At 57.0% G+C, this 14,523-nt stretch overlaps 4 protein-coding genes and 1 non-coding gene across 5 annotated transcripts; 4 read left to right on the plus strand and 1 right to left on the minus strand.

The window, feature by feature from the left end:
• Positions 1-805: 805 nt before the first annotated feature.
• F5144DRAFT_622325 (HAD-like domain-containing protein) lies at positions 806-2,854 on the plus strand (the record flags this gene model as incomplete). Its single annotated transcript, XM_066792101.1, has 4 exons — positions 806-1,238; positions 1,368-1,604; positions 1,677-1,970; positions 2,026-2,854. Exons 1-4 carry the CDS (start codon positions 1,210-1,212, stop codon positions 2,852-2,854), a joined length of 1,389 nt encoding a protein of 462 aa, XP_066641784.1. The 5' UTR covers positions 806-1,209.
• A 717-nt stretch (positions 2,855-3,571) lies between these two features.
• On the plus strand, positions 3,572-3,662 carry F5144DRAFT_t130. Its single transcript has one exon. It is a non-coding gene; the product is annotated as a tRNA-Pro (tRNA).
• A 2,756-nt stretch (positions 3,663-6,418) lies between these two features.
• On the plus strand, positions 6,419-9,235 carry F5144DRAFT_594430 (OPT oligopeptide transporter protein-domain-containing protein; the record flags this gene model as incomplete). Its single annotated transcript, XM_066790577.1, has 6 exons — positions 6,419-6,673; positions 6,775-7,068; positions 7,116-7,562; positions 7,614-9,003; positions 9,049-9,130; positions 9,175-9,235. 6 exons carry the CDS (start codon positions 6,419-6,421, stop codon positions 9,233-9,235), a joined length of 2,529 nt encoding a protein of 842 aa, XP_066641785.1.
• A 636-nt stretch (positions 9,236-9,871) lies between these two features.
• F5144DRAFT_494495 (Molybdopterin biosynthesis MoaE) lies at positions 9,872-10,459 on the minus strand (the record flags this gene model as incomplete). Its single annotated transcript, XM_066786036.1, has 2 exons — positions 9,872-10,218; positions 10,312-10,459. 2 exons carry the CDS (start codon positions 10,457-10,459, stop codon positions 9,872-9,874), a joined length of 495 nt encoding a protein of 164 aa, XP_066641786.1.
• A 509-nt stretch (positions 10,460-10,968) lies between these two features.
• F5144DRAFT_578892 (uncharacterized protein) lies at positions 10,969-14,406 on the plus strand. The gene is made up of 5 exons (XM_066789295.1): positions 10,969-11,425; positions 11,535-12,149; positions 12,217-12,428; positions 12,475-12,535; positions 12,592-14,406. The coding sequence occupies exons 1-5, from the start codon at positions 11,284-11,286 to the stop codon at positions 14,400-14,402; spliced, it is 2,841 nt and encodes a 946-aa protein (XP_066641787.1). The 5' UTR covers positions 10,969-11,283; the 3' UTR covers positions 14,403-14,406.
• The last annotated feature ends 117 nt before the right edge of the window (positions 14,407-14,523 follow it).

Raw genomic sequence — 14,523 nt, forward strand, 5'->3', positions numbered from 1 at the left:
TCAAGCTCCCCCTTTTTGTGGGATACGCTTCATGTGAGACCCGGCCGGAGCATGAAAAGGGGGGGGGGCAAAAGTTCGATATTGAATATTGGGGGACCGTTGGAGTGGCCATGATGGATAAGAACGCCTTGTTTCATGAATCGGAACGGATAGACGACATCGGCACGGCTTGGCATGTCCTACTTTGACTTGTTCGAAACACCACGATCGGGCGGATCCCGGTTCCTGCGAGCTCGACACTCTTCTGGATGGCCGGGTTGGTTTTCCTGTTCGTTTTGCGGCGAAGCGTTGCGAGGGGGCGGAGGAGGCGGGATAGAGGGGGTAATCGTAATGCGGAGGTCTGGGGGGATGTGTGTGGTTTTGTGGTTTGTGGTTTGTGGCGAGCAACGCTGAGTCGCGGGACGTTGGAGGGGGGGGCTCTCACTCCTTCTAGCAGGAATACAGCCGGGAAAACCAGGGTGGAAGGAATCGGGGATGCCTTGTTGTACTTGTAGGGAACTTGATGGAATGAATGGAATGATTTGGCATGCGCAGTTTAAGTTGAGAATGTCGTGGCTTGGTGCGTTCCAGTGAGAGGAGAGCTGGGGGGCCTGGTTGAAGAAGTGTTGCATGCAGCATGCCGGCTTCCAAGTTACTTGATATGTGACGGGAGGGGTGACCTGGACTTGTCGGCTTGTTCGCATGTGGCTAGGTCTTTCGAGGTGAGGATGAAGGGGAATAAACGAATCCAGCGGGGAGAGACTGTACATATGCATACATAGTTAACTGATGAACCGCATTTCTAAATTTATTTATCCACTACACAGTTCATGACTCTGAGGCCGGGCAACCCATGCCATCGATGACGATTCAACATGTCTCCTTACAGTGTCTTCCCCTGTTCGTGTTCGTCTGGTGACCCCCTCTGGAAAGAGGGTGGGGTAGGTGACCCCAGCTAGGCTGGGCCGCCCCTGTATTCACTCCACTAATAGATCTGCCAATCACTTTTGCCGAATGGGTGAGCGGCAACGACAACGGCAACGGCAAGCTTCATCACACGCCCGAGAACAACGGAAAGTACTTTTCTTGATTTGACTCAAGAAATCTACAGCCTCATAATACCCAAAAAATAAAACATTTGTGCCCACGCCAACCGTGCCCTCTAAATCAGTTGGAGGTCTCACTCTGAGATTATTACGAGGCCTAAGGAAGGAAGGAGACGGCGTGAAAATGGCGAGTGTTGCGCTTCCTATTTCTAGGTATGTTCTTCATAGATCTTTCACCGTTTTCCATAAGATTACTCACCCCCGTCGGTCTCATTGATCATTGTGCCTAAACGCTAGTGGGGATTTTAACATGCCGGACCTCTCTTGCTAACTATTGCCTAGGGCTTCCCTACGGGGATTAGCGATGTCATTACCGTTACGACTTGGGGCCGTATCCTCCCCTTGTCTAACAAGCGGCCTGAGATTCTCATCCAGCTTTGTTGCGGGTGCGAGGCGGGCTCGGGCTCCCGCTGAACTAGCACGGAGGCAGCGGGGGACGGCGTTAACGAGGGGTTTTAAGAACGACGTCAGGGTCGGGCGCTCGGGGCGGGAATCGCCTTCTTTCGCGTTTGCTTTTGAGTAAGCTCTCTCGTATATTTGGTTCTGCAGGGTCCTGGGAACATAATGGAGAAGTCGCTAACCCTCGGACAGCATCGATGGTGTTCTGCTTCACGTCGCCAAGCCGATTCCCGGGGCCACCAAAGTCCTCAAATTCCTGAACGACGACAACATCCCTTTCATCCTGCTCACCAACGGCGGTGGCAAACACGAGACGGAGAGGGTCAAGGACCTTGAGGCGAGACTCGGTGTTCAACTATCGACAGACAACTTCGTCCAGTCCCACACGCCCTTCCAGGAGCTGCTCGAGGGGCCGAATAGCCTGCGGGACAAGACCGTCCTGGTGACGGGGTCCGACTACGAGAAATGCCGCACCATTTTCAAGGAGTAAGCCCACCCTCCCCATCCCCTCCTTCACAAACCCATCCTAACCACCCACCAGATATGGCTTCCAAAACGTCATCACCCCCGCCGACATCTACGCCGCCGACCCAACCATCTTCCCCTTCCAAGCCCCCTCCTCCTACACCACCCCCTCCCAACCCCTCCCCAAACCCCTCTACTCCCACCCCGGCCCCATCACCAACCCAGCCACCCTCCCCTCCCATCTCAAAATCGACGCCATCTTCGTCCTCAACGACCCCCGCGACTGGGCCCTCGACCTGCAAATCATCACCGACCTCCTCCTCTCCCACGCCGGCTACCTCGGCACCTACTCCCCCCTCAACCACCCCACCCCCACCACCAGAGACCACCCCAACGGCGGCTGGCAAAACGACTCCCAACCCCCCCTCTACTTCAGCAACGCGGACCTGCTCTGGAGCGCCGGCTACCACCTGCCCCGGCTGGGCCAGGGGGCGTTCCAGGCCGCGGTGGCGGGCCTGTGGCGGCGGATTACGGGCGGGGCGGAGCTGCGCAGGGTGAGTATTGGGAAGCCGTATCGGGAGACGTATCGGTGGGCGGAGAGGGTTTTGACTAGTATGGGGGATGGGGGTGGGAGGATTGGTGGGGTGGGGGGGTTGAGGAGGGTGTATATGGTGGGGGATAATCCGGAGAGTGATATTGCGGGGGCGAATGGGTATTGCAGTGAGGAGGGGACGGAGTGGGTGTCGGTGTTGGTGAGGACGGGGGTGTGGAGTGCGGAGCGGGGTGGGAAGTTGGAGGGGGTGTTTGAGCCTAAGGTGGTGGTGGATGATGTGATGGGGGCGGTGAAGTGGGCGTTGAAGAAGGAGGGGTGGGAGAAAGGGGCGGCGGGGGAGGAGCTGGAGTGATCTTGTTGTGGGAGATGTAGTCGAGGGTACATATATCGGTAATGCCGTGAGAGTGTATATAGTTATCTGTGAGAAACAGGGGGATAGACAAGGCGAGTTATAGAGTCAGACGTATTAGAGGTGTGGAAATTGAGTTGTCAATAGTCCTAGCATAGGCTCTAACTTCTCGTCTGTCAACGAGGCTAGTATGGCATTCTTAGATATCTGTGAGAGGGGATGGGTATTCTTAGAGTGGTGATTCGGCATCCCTTTCACGCCTCGTTCTCTCGAGGCGTGAGGTCCAACAAATATTATTATTATTATTCATACTCCGCTATGCCCTAGGGCGTGCCGGACCCTCTGCTATTTAGTGTACAGGAAAACCGTGCCCTCCCGGGCCGGGTGAAAAACCCCTACCAACAATCAAGGAACGATGTGTTCTGGTGAGTCTACGTATACAAAGAGAGGAGGCCTCCTGGCCTCCGAACGGGGGCGCTTCAGGCCGCCGTTTCCAGCTCGAGCCTCCTGGCCAAGCTGTACATCGGCAGCCTCCCCGAGTCCATCAGCCAGTCGAGGATCCTCCTCGCAAGCCGTGCAGTCGTGGGATTGATACCGTGTAGAACTGAGTAAAAGTCCCGTCGTGTCCGAATTCCAGTTCTCTCCCATCTTCGAGTCAACGGTGGGGTGGTCCAACAAATATAGACAAGAACTTTGAGCTCTTGAACCAGTCATCTGATTGGCTTGGTGGTCTAGTGGTATGATTCTCGCTTAGGGTAAACCCTATAGCTTAGCTTGCGAGAGGTCCCGGGTTCAATCCCCGGCCAAGCCCCATTCTTTTTCTTTCTTTCACATCGGAACTCTTACAGTTGTTGTTGATGTGTAAGAAATTTAACCTTTTTGTCGACTTGTGGATCATCGGGCATTTACGACAACCCCCCCCCTGTTTGCGAGCGATTTAGAATGATTGCTCTAGTTGTCTGTTGACCTGGCAGACTAGATTTTCAACATCCTGTGGTCAGATGTCGTGAGCAGTGAAGCTCCTTCGAGAATCTAAGCGAGCAGCGTGACTGACTCTGGTTGGCGTATCTATATTGCCATCCACTCCACAGCGCCGGCGGTGGTGACTCTGCAGACACCCTCAGCCGCTTCGGATCACACAATTCCCAAAACGGTGATAGACAGAAGCACTCAGTCGGGAGAGGTTCCTGGACAAGCCCAGACCGTCCTGGACGAGGGCGGCCGTCAAAGTATACAGTGCCGTCTGAAGAAAGTATATCCCGAAAGTCTGGACCGGGTTCGGCGGCAGGCCATAAACTAAGGTTAATACCAAGCTCTCTGTGTCTCCGGCAATGGTGTCTGCTGTGGTAGCGGGATAATCAATCTACTACAAATAGCCGGGAGGTGGCCCAATTTATGCGCTGCTATTTTCGTGGGGCCGTGTGTGCCGTCCACGCCGCTTGGCGAGTCCGCGGCCGGGAAGCTGGGACGCTATCTACCCCAATACTATTTAATGTGCGGACGACCACGATCTTAAGAGTGTTGGTCGGGACTCCGAGGCACCGGGACGGCGTGATATTGAACGCTCATGTCTGTCGGATACGAAGCCGGGGCCAGATCAAGGTGTCCGCGGCTGAGAAGGTATCAGACACAGGTCCGGCGGGCGGGTTCGCTCTCAAACCCCCGCTTTCTTTCAGCTCACAAAAGGGTGGCTGCCAGTTGTTGAGGAGAGATGGTACGGACCAGATGGTTCCTCTCCCCCGTGCCATGCCATGCCACGCCATGCCCAGATCTCGGCTCCAGGACAGAGCAAGGCACAGAGTCAAACGGAAGCTGGGCGCGGAGTGGTGTGGAAGAGGGTTCTTGGTTCGCCGTCCCCAAGTGCTTCCGTAAATTTTAAGGTGTTCGATTCGTCGAATAAAACGCCTGCGTCGCATCCAATAGCCTTAGCTGCATTGTCCCGGCTTCAGAGTCTCGGTGTCGAATTGAAGACCAGGCCTCGGAGAACACTGGAAGGCACAAAGGTCAAACAAACGGGACACGGGGGGTTTGGCCAGCGCCCCAATGCGGAAACCGCGGCTTCCTCTCATGCCCGCTGTAGCTTCTTCCTTTGGAATGAGATAGACTGCTTCAAATTTCTCGCGATTGACTCACTAAAATTCCTTACTTTTGCCCAGTAATTGTCTTTCGGAAACTGTAATTCAATTGTCCGTCGTTGGGACGAGTTGTTGAGCAGCTCCGTTACGTAACGGAAGTCGCCAACCCAAGCAGATTCCGACCCGGCACTCCCTGCTCCGGAACCCCAGACCTTGGTTGAGCCAAACGGCGCAAGGGGCCGTCAATTCGGCCATCAAGAGCCAGGCCTGCCCCGCATACCGGCTAGTTCACCCTCATGGCCATGCTGCCATGGCTTTTTTGACAACAAAGAGAACTATTGTGACGATACCGGGAATCCCGGGAGCTGCCGGTTTCCAGTCAATACCCCTATCAGCTGAGAGACCGTTTGGCATTCCTATCTTCAACAACAACTAGGCCTATGGAGACGAATGATAAGAGACATCAAAGGGTCGAGATAGCTGCGAGGAAGGGCAAGGCGTCCATGCCATTGGCCGAGACATTGGCATGCAGCCGATTCCACATCAGCCCCGGTGGCGAGCGCCGGGGTGGCATGTGGAGGCGTTTCTGTAGCGCCGTTTTGCGGACTCCCGACCGTTCTGTTCCTGATTCAGAAATGGAGATCGTTCCAGGGGGAGCCCGACATTGATCGGATCGCCTCGAGGGTGGGCTGCGAGTTCCCAACGCTGCTGCGAAAGAAGCGGGCGATCACTCCCACGGACCAGGACAACACGCATGAGAATTTATCGCATCATAGCGGGACGGATCGCGATGTTCTCGAGGCATGCAAACGGTCAACCTGCGCCCCAGACCTCTGGGCGGGCCAGCCCCCGCTTCAATCCCTGCGGTTCCCTGTTCCCTCCATCGGGAATTCGACCCATCGCCCAGCCATCAAACCAATTTAGGCAGGTCAGCAATTAACTTTGCTGGGGGCTGCATCTTTCCGCGATACTGGCTGGCTGGCTGGTTTGCGTGCTCTTCCAGAACAGGGCCCCTCCCAGGCCTTCTTCCCATCCCAAGGCGACCCCTAGCGCCCGCTGAGAGACAACCTGAGACCACCCAGCGCCATTGCCCGGTCCCAAAGTCGGAGCCGACCTAGAAATCCACCAGATCCCCTCGCGCCTCTTCTGCCTCTCTCCCCTTTCGGAATCTTTCGCATTCCAGTCCGTCAACCCCAAGCCCCCCGCTCAGCGATCTGCGCCGAGCGCGCAAGACGGCCATGTCCACGCTCAACAGACATTAACCGCCCCTTGTCTTAGCTGTGCTGTACCTGTCGCCTGATCCCCTCCCGGCTCCGTCATTTTCATCCGAACACCCCAAGATCGGACGATCGCGCGACGATTGCGACAACCGTGACGACCGACACGGCTGCACCGATTGCTGCTCGACCGAACTCTCCTGCCCGGCCTCGCCGCGCCGAAAAGCACGAGCGGGCCCGGCCTTGCGTGCGGCTAGGAGAACACATTCGGCAAAATGGCGTTGAGGTTTATCAAGTCCCTCCGACGGCGGCGGGAAGACGAGAATGTGGTACCAGACATGGATGGATCAATGGAGGGCGACTCGACCGGCTTCGCATCGCTGAAGCAATTCGAGAAGATGCACCGATTCGACCCGAACCTACCGTTGGACGAATTAGAGGAGGTCGACAATGCGCTGAACACGGACAATGTCGAGAAGGGAGCCGAGATCGAGCAGATCCTAGCCGAGGATAACTCGCCATACCCAGAAGTGAGATTTCGATATTTGCCTGCCTGCTTGTCCGGTTTCGGGAGTGGTGGGCTCGGGAGGAAGAGGTGACATGCGTATTCTAACATCCACTTCTTCTCAAGGTGCGAGCGACGGTCCGGAATTTCGACGTTGATATGCCGGTAAATACGATACGTGCATGGACAATCGGCATGTTTCTCTGCACTATTGGGTCCGCCATCAACATGATCTTGTCGCTGAGGAACCCGAGCATCTCGCTCACGACTTTCGTCATCCAACTGATCGCCTACCCCATCGGACTCGCGTGGGACCTAGTCTTCCCCGATCGAGTATTCAATGTCTGGGGTCTCAAATTCAACTTCAAGCCCGGGCCGTTCAACTTCAAGGAGCACGTCATTATCGTGGTCATGTCAAACGTAAGTCCGGCCGGCCAATGTTACTGGTAGTTGCTGACCCTCCCTAGGCTGCCTATGGCGGGGGTGCGCTGTATGCCACCGATGTCATTATCGCACAGCGGATGTGGTATAAACAGGATTTTGGTTGGGTATGGCAGCTGTTGTTCGGCATCACGACGCTATGCACGGGTTATGGGCTGGCTGGCTTGGCAAGGAGGTTTCTCGTTTGGCCCGCAGCCATGATCTGGCCGACTGACCTCGTCAACTGTGCGCTCTTCTACACCCTCCACGACCACTCTCCCACGGACCCGGCCCGGGCGAACGGTTGGAGCATCAGCCGCTACAAGTGGTTCATGCTTGTCTTCTCCGGTTCGTTCCTGTGGTATTGGTTCCCGGGCTATCTATTCATGGGACTGTCGTGGTTTTGCTGGCTCACCTGGATTTGGCCTGAAAACGTCGTCGTCAACCAGCTCTTTGGCGGCTACAGTGGCTACGGCCTACTCCCTATGACTCTGGTAAGCATGAGTTATATTGTTCTTTGATGGTGACGTTGCTGATTTCTTTAGGATTGGAGTATCATCTCCGGCTATCTGATGTCTCCACTCATCCCGCCCTTCCATGCCATTGCCAACGTGTTGGGAGGCATCACGGCCTTCTTCGTCGTCATCTCGCTTGGAATCCATTACTCGGGCATGTGGTACTCGGCTTACCTACCAGTCCAAAACTCGCACGCATACGACAACACCGGGCGTCTGTACAACGTGTCGGCGATTCTGGGTGACGATATGCAGTTCGACGAAGCCAAGTACAACGCGTATTCGCCCCTATACCTCCCGACGCAATTCGCGCTTGCCTACGGTCTCTCCTTTGCCGCCATCACCGCCGTCATTACGCATGTCGCACTTTATCACGGCCGCGAGATTTGGACGCAGTGGAAGTTGGCCCGGTCGCAGGAGGATGATGTGCACATGCGGTTGATGAAGAAGTATCGCGATGCCGAGGACTGGTGGTACACCGTGCTCTTCGTCGTCATGCTTGGCCTCTCCTTCGCCGTCGTCTGCGCCTGGGACACCAACTTCCCCTGGTGGGCTTACATCGTCTGCATCCTGATTCCGTTGGTGTGGACGATTCCCATCGGCATCGTGCAGGCCATCACCAACATCCAGCTTGGCCTGAACGTCCTGACCGAGTTTATCGTCGGCTACATGCTCCCCGGCCGCCCCCTCGCCATGATGATGTTCAAAAACTACGGGTACCTCTGCATGTCGCAAGCGCTCTACTTCGTCCAGGATCTCAAGCTGGGCCACTACATGAAGGTCCCGCCGCGCGTCATGTTTTGGTCGCAGCTGATCGCGTCCATTTGGTCTGCCATCGTGCAGATCGCCGTCATGAACTGGGCGCTGGAAACGATCCCAGACGTTTGCTCCGAGACCCAGGTCCACCAGTGGAATTGCCCAAGCGCCCGCGTCTTCTACACGGCCTCCATCATCTGGGGCGCCATCGGCCCCGCCCGCATGTTCTCGGGCCAGGCCCTCTACAGCTCGCTGCAGTGGTTCTGGCTCGTCGGCGCCATCGCGCCCGTCATCACCTGGTTCCTCGCCCGGCGTTACCAGCGCGGCATCTGGCGCTACGTCAACATGCCGCTCATCTTTGGCGGCTCGGGCATGCTGCCGCCCGCGACTGTCTTCATCTACTACTGCTGGGGCATCGTCGGGACCGTCTTCAACTTCTTCATCCGCCGCCGCCGCACCGGCTGGTGGCTGCAGTACAACTACGTCACCTCGTCGGCCCTCGACTGCGGCCTCATCGTCTCGACCCTCGTCATCTTCTTTGCGCTGTACCTCAGCGGCACCGAGGCCCCGGCCTGGTTCGGGAACACGGCGGCCCTGAGGACCATGGACATGCTGAACCAGGCGGTGCAGATCCCCTTGCCGCCGGGGGAGACCTTTGGGCCGAGTACCTGGCCTTGACGGATGGAAGGAGTGGCTGGTGTTGAAATAGTGGTTCTGGAATTTAAACGCGGACGGAGTCTGGGAGTTTGGGAGCGGGATCTAACTTTGTCATGGCATGGGTATTTTTGGATGTACTTTTTTGCAAGGGGTGTCTCTATTTTTTTGGTTATCGAAGATGGGCAACCGGCCGAGGATGTTCGTCCGGTGGAGGGGGGTTGTTCCCTTGCGGCAAATGAGCGAGTTGTACCAGCAGTGGTGTTGGGAGTTTCGTATTGGTTATCCATGGGTGTGTCGCGTATCTCTTGTTGGGATCCAAGGCTCAGTTTCAACCATGTCTCGGTCTCGGTCAAGGGGGGCTGTTTGTCGATGAAAGAGGAGGGAGTGATGCCGGTGGTGTATCGCGCAGGTGCATGATGGGATGTCTGGACTCAAATCTCGTTTTGGGGTGTCCTCTAGATACCTTGTGGGCTGAGATCAGACAGAGCAAGGTGATGGATGACCTAGTTACTTTTAGCGGTAATCGAAGGGAGTTCTCGTGTCAGTTTCTTTCTAGGACCAGAGTCACCGCTAGCTACAAATGCTGAACTCTCAAGCTGTCAACACATACCAAACTAATACCATTGTGTTGGGAAACTTGAGTGTTGCATTCCACAGCTGTCGGAGATACATATGTTGCGGTAGTTGTGCATCCAAGTGAGTTTGATAATGGCCATAACAGTGGTACATTCGTAGTACGGGCCACAACATCGTTGCCTACTCAATCAAACTACCCACCCAACCACCCGAGATCCAAAACGAACATGCATCATTATATATCATTCCATCACTCATCCATTCCCCCCTCTCCTCCCCCCTCCCCATCACCACCCCCATCACCCCACCCTCTCCCCCACCGCCCCATCCCGATTCGCCCGCCACACCCCCTCCCCATCCGCAAACTCCTCCCGCTTCCACACCTCCACCCGCTCCTTGCACGCCTCCAGCGCCGCCTCCCCCGCTCGCCACGCCGCCTGCCGGTGCGCCGCCGACACCGCGATCAGGATGCTCTCCTCCCCGACGGGTACCTCCCCGAGCCGGTGCACCATGGCGATGCCTTGGAGGGCGTGGGTGGTGTGCAGGTCGGTGGCGATGCTGAGCATGGTGTTGAGGGCGAGGGGGGTGTACGCGGTGTAGGAGAGGTGGGTGACGCGTTTGGAGGCGAAGGTGTCGCGTGTTGTTCCTGGGGGTGGGTTAGTTGGTGAGGTTGGGTCCGGGGGGAGGTTGGGAGTTTGGGATGGGAGGGGGAGGGAGGCAGGGGAGGGGGGTGGCGAACCGGCAAAGAGGACAATGGCGCCTGCTTGTGGGGAGCGCACGCGGTCGGTCACAGATTGTATGCTGAGGGGGGAGGAGGTCAGAGCGACGTAGCAGCCTTCTTGGGAGAGCGAGGAATCCTCTTGGGGTTCGGTGGGTGGGGTGGCCATGGTGATGATGATGAGGAGGAGGATGATGTGGGGAGGTTGTTCTTGGTGTGTGTATGATAAAGGCCCGAGGTTGAGGAGGTATATGTTGGGCTCGAGGACCGAGTGCACTGCTTTGTTTAATTGTCCGAGTTCGGCCGAGTCAAGTCGAGTCCTCGAGGTGTGGCCGGGGTATATAATTTGAAGATAAGCTCCAGAAATATGGTGTCGCATTCACTGAGCCGTTGTCCTCCACCACAGACAAATATTTAAATCGAGAACCCGTCAAGCCCGTCGTGTCCGAGGCTGTGAGCAAAAGGTGTGTGAATGGGGATTTAAGAGTGAAAATGAGTGAGTAATTGCCTACAGGCAGGACTAAGCGTTGGGTCAAGGCAAAAGGGTGTGTGCCTTGCCCATAACTTGCCCGTGACTTTCTCGTGATCTGCTGCCTGGACCCCTTCTCTGCTCTTGTTCAAAATCAATCACTGTAATCTCTGTCTCCCTACATCAATTTTCTCCCATCAAAGTTACTCTCAATTGACGTGCAAGTCGACAAGAGCGATCCATCATCAACGCAATTAACTGACCTGACTCGCTCGCTTACCGGCAGATCTTCGGTGATTGGAACAGGTGTGAATTTACTTGTACGGCTTGGGAAACAAGGGTGAGCTTCCACTTCTGTTTCCCACTCCTGCCTGTTTGGCTTCAAGATCGCTCGACTCGCAAGTAGCCAACCCGACAACCGAGAACCGCATCGAGAGGAGAATCCAATTGCATCTTTTGGCGCACTCCGCTGCGTTGCCCATTATTCTTTATCTTACCCTGTTTTGCATTGCGATTCTCTTTCCATGTACCAAGGCGGACATCGCCCCGCGTCGCGAGATGGCGGCACCTCTCGCGATCGAAATCGCGACCACCACAGCCGCAGCCGCAGCCCTCATGCGCGCCGCTCCGACAATAGAGATGGCGGCTACCGTCGGTCGAGGAAGGGTACTATAGCCTGCACGATGAACCTTCGCCATGGCATTGTTTGAGTGCTTTTCGGTTGCTGCTCGAACTGGAAATGGCTAACTTGGGCGTCTCGCCTCCCGCCGCAAAGATTCCCCAGATCTTCCGAGATACTTGAATTACGACGACAGCGAGGCTGTTGACGACTACCCTGGAACCGCCCCGGGCCGTCATCGCCTACCAAGAGATCGTTACTACTCCAAGACCGACCATGACCCCCATCATTACAATGATGCTTCAGTTTCTCGGCCTCGTGGGCTGGATGATCTCCACGGTCATGGCCTACGTCCTGATGTACATGATAGTCGACCTCCACGATATGCACCCCTGGATGAGGCGCATCGCCGTAACTCTTTCATGGGTGGCCCTGACAGCGCGGATTATTCGAACCGAGATGGAAGACTTCCAGCCGGATCGCGTCTGGGGCAACACCCCAATCAAGCCGGCGCTGTTGATATCAATCCTCTTCGCGGTTCTGGCGGACATCGGAGCGCCGTTCCTGATGTTCGTGGGCCTATACATCATCACGATAGACGCCACCTGGGTCGCCGACAACTGGGCGACTCTGGTCGGGTCATTCTTCTAAACAGTTTGCCTGAGGATGCTACCGAACGTGACATCCTTTACGGCCTAGATTACATTACCAGAGACCGTCACTTCTCGAGCGACAAGGTAAGGGTCGCTCGGCTTCGCCACAATTACGATGGTTAGTTATCTCGGGTCTCTCCCATCCATTGTGGCCCTTCGCTTCTTTGCTCACTCGGCTCCTTTAGGTAGTCGCTTTGCTTTCGTCGAGTTTCATCGTCGATCGGAGGCTGAAGACTTCCTTGACCGGTACTACCCCGAGATTACTTTTCGCCTTCAGCATTCTCGCGGCCTTGATTCCGAACCCATCACAGTAGAAATCATGGCCGCAGAGGACCGTGACGAGGGGGACTCATCTCGCGGCTCGCGTAGAGACGACGACGGCTGGGACTGCATCAATGTATGTAGCTCGCTTAATAATAGACTGAATTTACTGACAATCTAAGTGCGGTGTTATGAATTACCCCCACCGAGCTGTTTGTTTCAAATGTAAAGCCGAGCGACCTGGTAAGTGCTACGGATATCCAAACTCCGACGGAACATGGGGTTGTTGACCTGAGCAGAAGACGATTTCGGCGCTTCAGGCCCTTTCTTGACTGGCGAGACGGATGAGTGCCTCCAACAAACCCCATCCCAATATATCGTCATCCGAGATCTTGAGGGATCCGTCACCGAGGAAGTCCTAGCCAAAGGCGTCATGAAGCTGTTTGTCGACGACCCAAAGCCCGCAAAGGAAACCCCCACCACCGTCAACAAACTCAAATCGACAGCGCCAACAAACAGCACGGTTGGTCTCGGAGCGAAATCCGGCTCGCTCCGCCGCGTGTTCCTGATGCGCGACCGCAAGACCAATGAGTCTTGGAGGTACGGCTTCGCCGAGTTTGCTACGGTCGAGGACGCCATGGCTGCCGTCGCTAAATTCCGAGCATCCACGAGATTTACGATTGCGTCCTCACCCGTCGTGGTCGCTTTCATCCACACTGGCGTATTCATTCCCGCCTTCGACACCGCGGTGACGGAGAACCAGGAGTTCTCATTTACCCCCATTTACAACTCTGCCGTGCGTGTCAAGTACTGGGATGAACGCGCCTACCCCAGCGCCCGTGTCGTCTCGACCGACCCCCTTCCCGGCGCCCCGAGCCCTGGCCAGCCTGGCGGCAACGGTGACGAGGCCACCAAATCCGCGGCGAAGGCCGCAAAAAAGGCCAAGGGTAACAAGGAACCCGTCCCCGTTGCCAAAGTGGCCATGATGCCACAAGTGCAGCTATGGACGAAGGCGTCGGCACAGCTGCACGGCGCCAAACCAGCAGTCGACGCGGCTACGCCCTCCGCCCAAGAGCCCGAAGAGGTCAGGTCGTCTGTAGTTCGCGGCCCTGTCCGCGAGGCTGAGGATGCCCAGCCAGACGGCCCGGTCGCCCCGCAAACAGCCGACCAGTACCTCTCCTACGCTGACTGGGATGCCTTGGCCTGTCTCGCCTGCGGCTGGGAAGCGCCAACCCAAGCGCACATCGACGAGCGCGGCTGGCCCCAGGCCCCGGCTGACCTGCTCATTGAGCACGAAGGGCGCACCCACCGTTTCTACCAGGACGATCGAGTCAAGAAAAAGGCCGCCGCGGCCCTTAGCGCTTTGGGCAAGGAACCCCGCACCATCGTCCGCCGCACCCCACGGCTGAAGTCGGAGCACCTGCCCGTCTACAAGTCCTACGCCGATTGGGATCGGCTGCGCTGCCTCCTCTGCAAACGCATCTTCAAGAACGCGAGGCTCGTCTGGCTGCACGAGCAGCAGAGCGAACTCCACAAACGCATGCTGGCGAGCCCCCAGAACCGCGCCCGCGCCGCTGGCGAGTTCGAAACGATGGGCAAAAAGATGCGGATCGTCGAGCCAGACGCGGACTTCAAGCGCCTCTGGGAAGTACAGCGCGTGCGGTTCCTGCAGCCGCAATACCGCGACCGTGCTCTCGAACGCAGGCGAGCATTCAACCAGCCGAAACAACCCACCGCCGCCACCACCACCACCGCCACATCATCATCCTCCACCGCCGCCACTACCGCCTCCGTCCCCGAGAAGCGCAAAGAACCCACCGAAAACCCCGACGACGGCGCCGCCGCCGGCGAGCCCGCGGCGAAGAAGTCCAAGGGCGCTGGCATGCTGGCCAAGATGGGCTGGACGGCCGGGGCCGGGCTGGGCGCCGAGGGCGCGGGGCGCACCGAGGCGGTCGCCACCGAGGTGTATGCTCCGGGTGTCGGGCTGGGTGCGGAGGGGGGGAGGCTGGGTGATGCGAGCGAGGAGGCGGTGCGGAATACGAGGGGGGATTTTGGCGCGTTCGTGCAGAAGACGAGGGAGAGGGCGAGGGAGCGGTTTGAGAAGATGTGAGGGGGGTGGGTGGTGAGGGAGAGGGTGTGGGTAATCTATGGGGGGTATGGATTTTGTATGAGTAGAAAAATTGCTGCTGGAGATGGCGGGACATATGGATGTTTTGTTGGCACTGGCGGGG

The sequence above is a fragment of the Chaetomium tenue genome, assembly GCF_020726465.1.
Source record: "Chaetomium tenue strain MPI-SDFR-AT-0079 chromosome Unknown F5144scaffold_5, whole genome shotgun sequence".
NCBI classification, from domain to species: domain Eukaryota; kingdom Fungi; phylum Ascomycota; class Sordariomycetes; order Sordariales; family Chaetomiaceae; genus Chaetomium; species Chaetomium tenue.

What these genes read in the sequence shown, in the direction of transcription:
- F5144DRAFT_578892 (XM_066789295.1), top strand. Translation starts at nt 11,284, where the DNA reads ATGTACCAAGGCGGACATCGCCCCGCGTCGCGAGATGGCGGCACCTCT. An exon ending in CTACCGTCGGTCGAGGAAGG is followed by an intron (nt 11,426 to 11,534) that starts GTACTATAGCCT and finishes CCCGCCGCAAAG; the next exon opens with ATTCCCCAGATCTTCCGAGA. An exon ending in ACGGCTGGGACTGCATCAAT is followed by an intron (nt 12,429 to 12,474) that starts GTATGTAGCTCG and finishes TGACAATCTAAG; the next exon opens with TGCGGTGTTATGAATTACCC.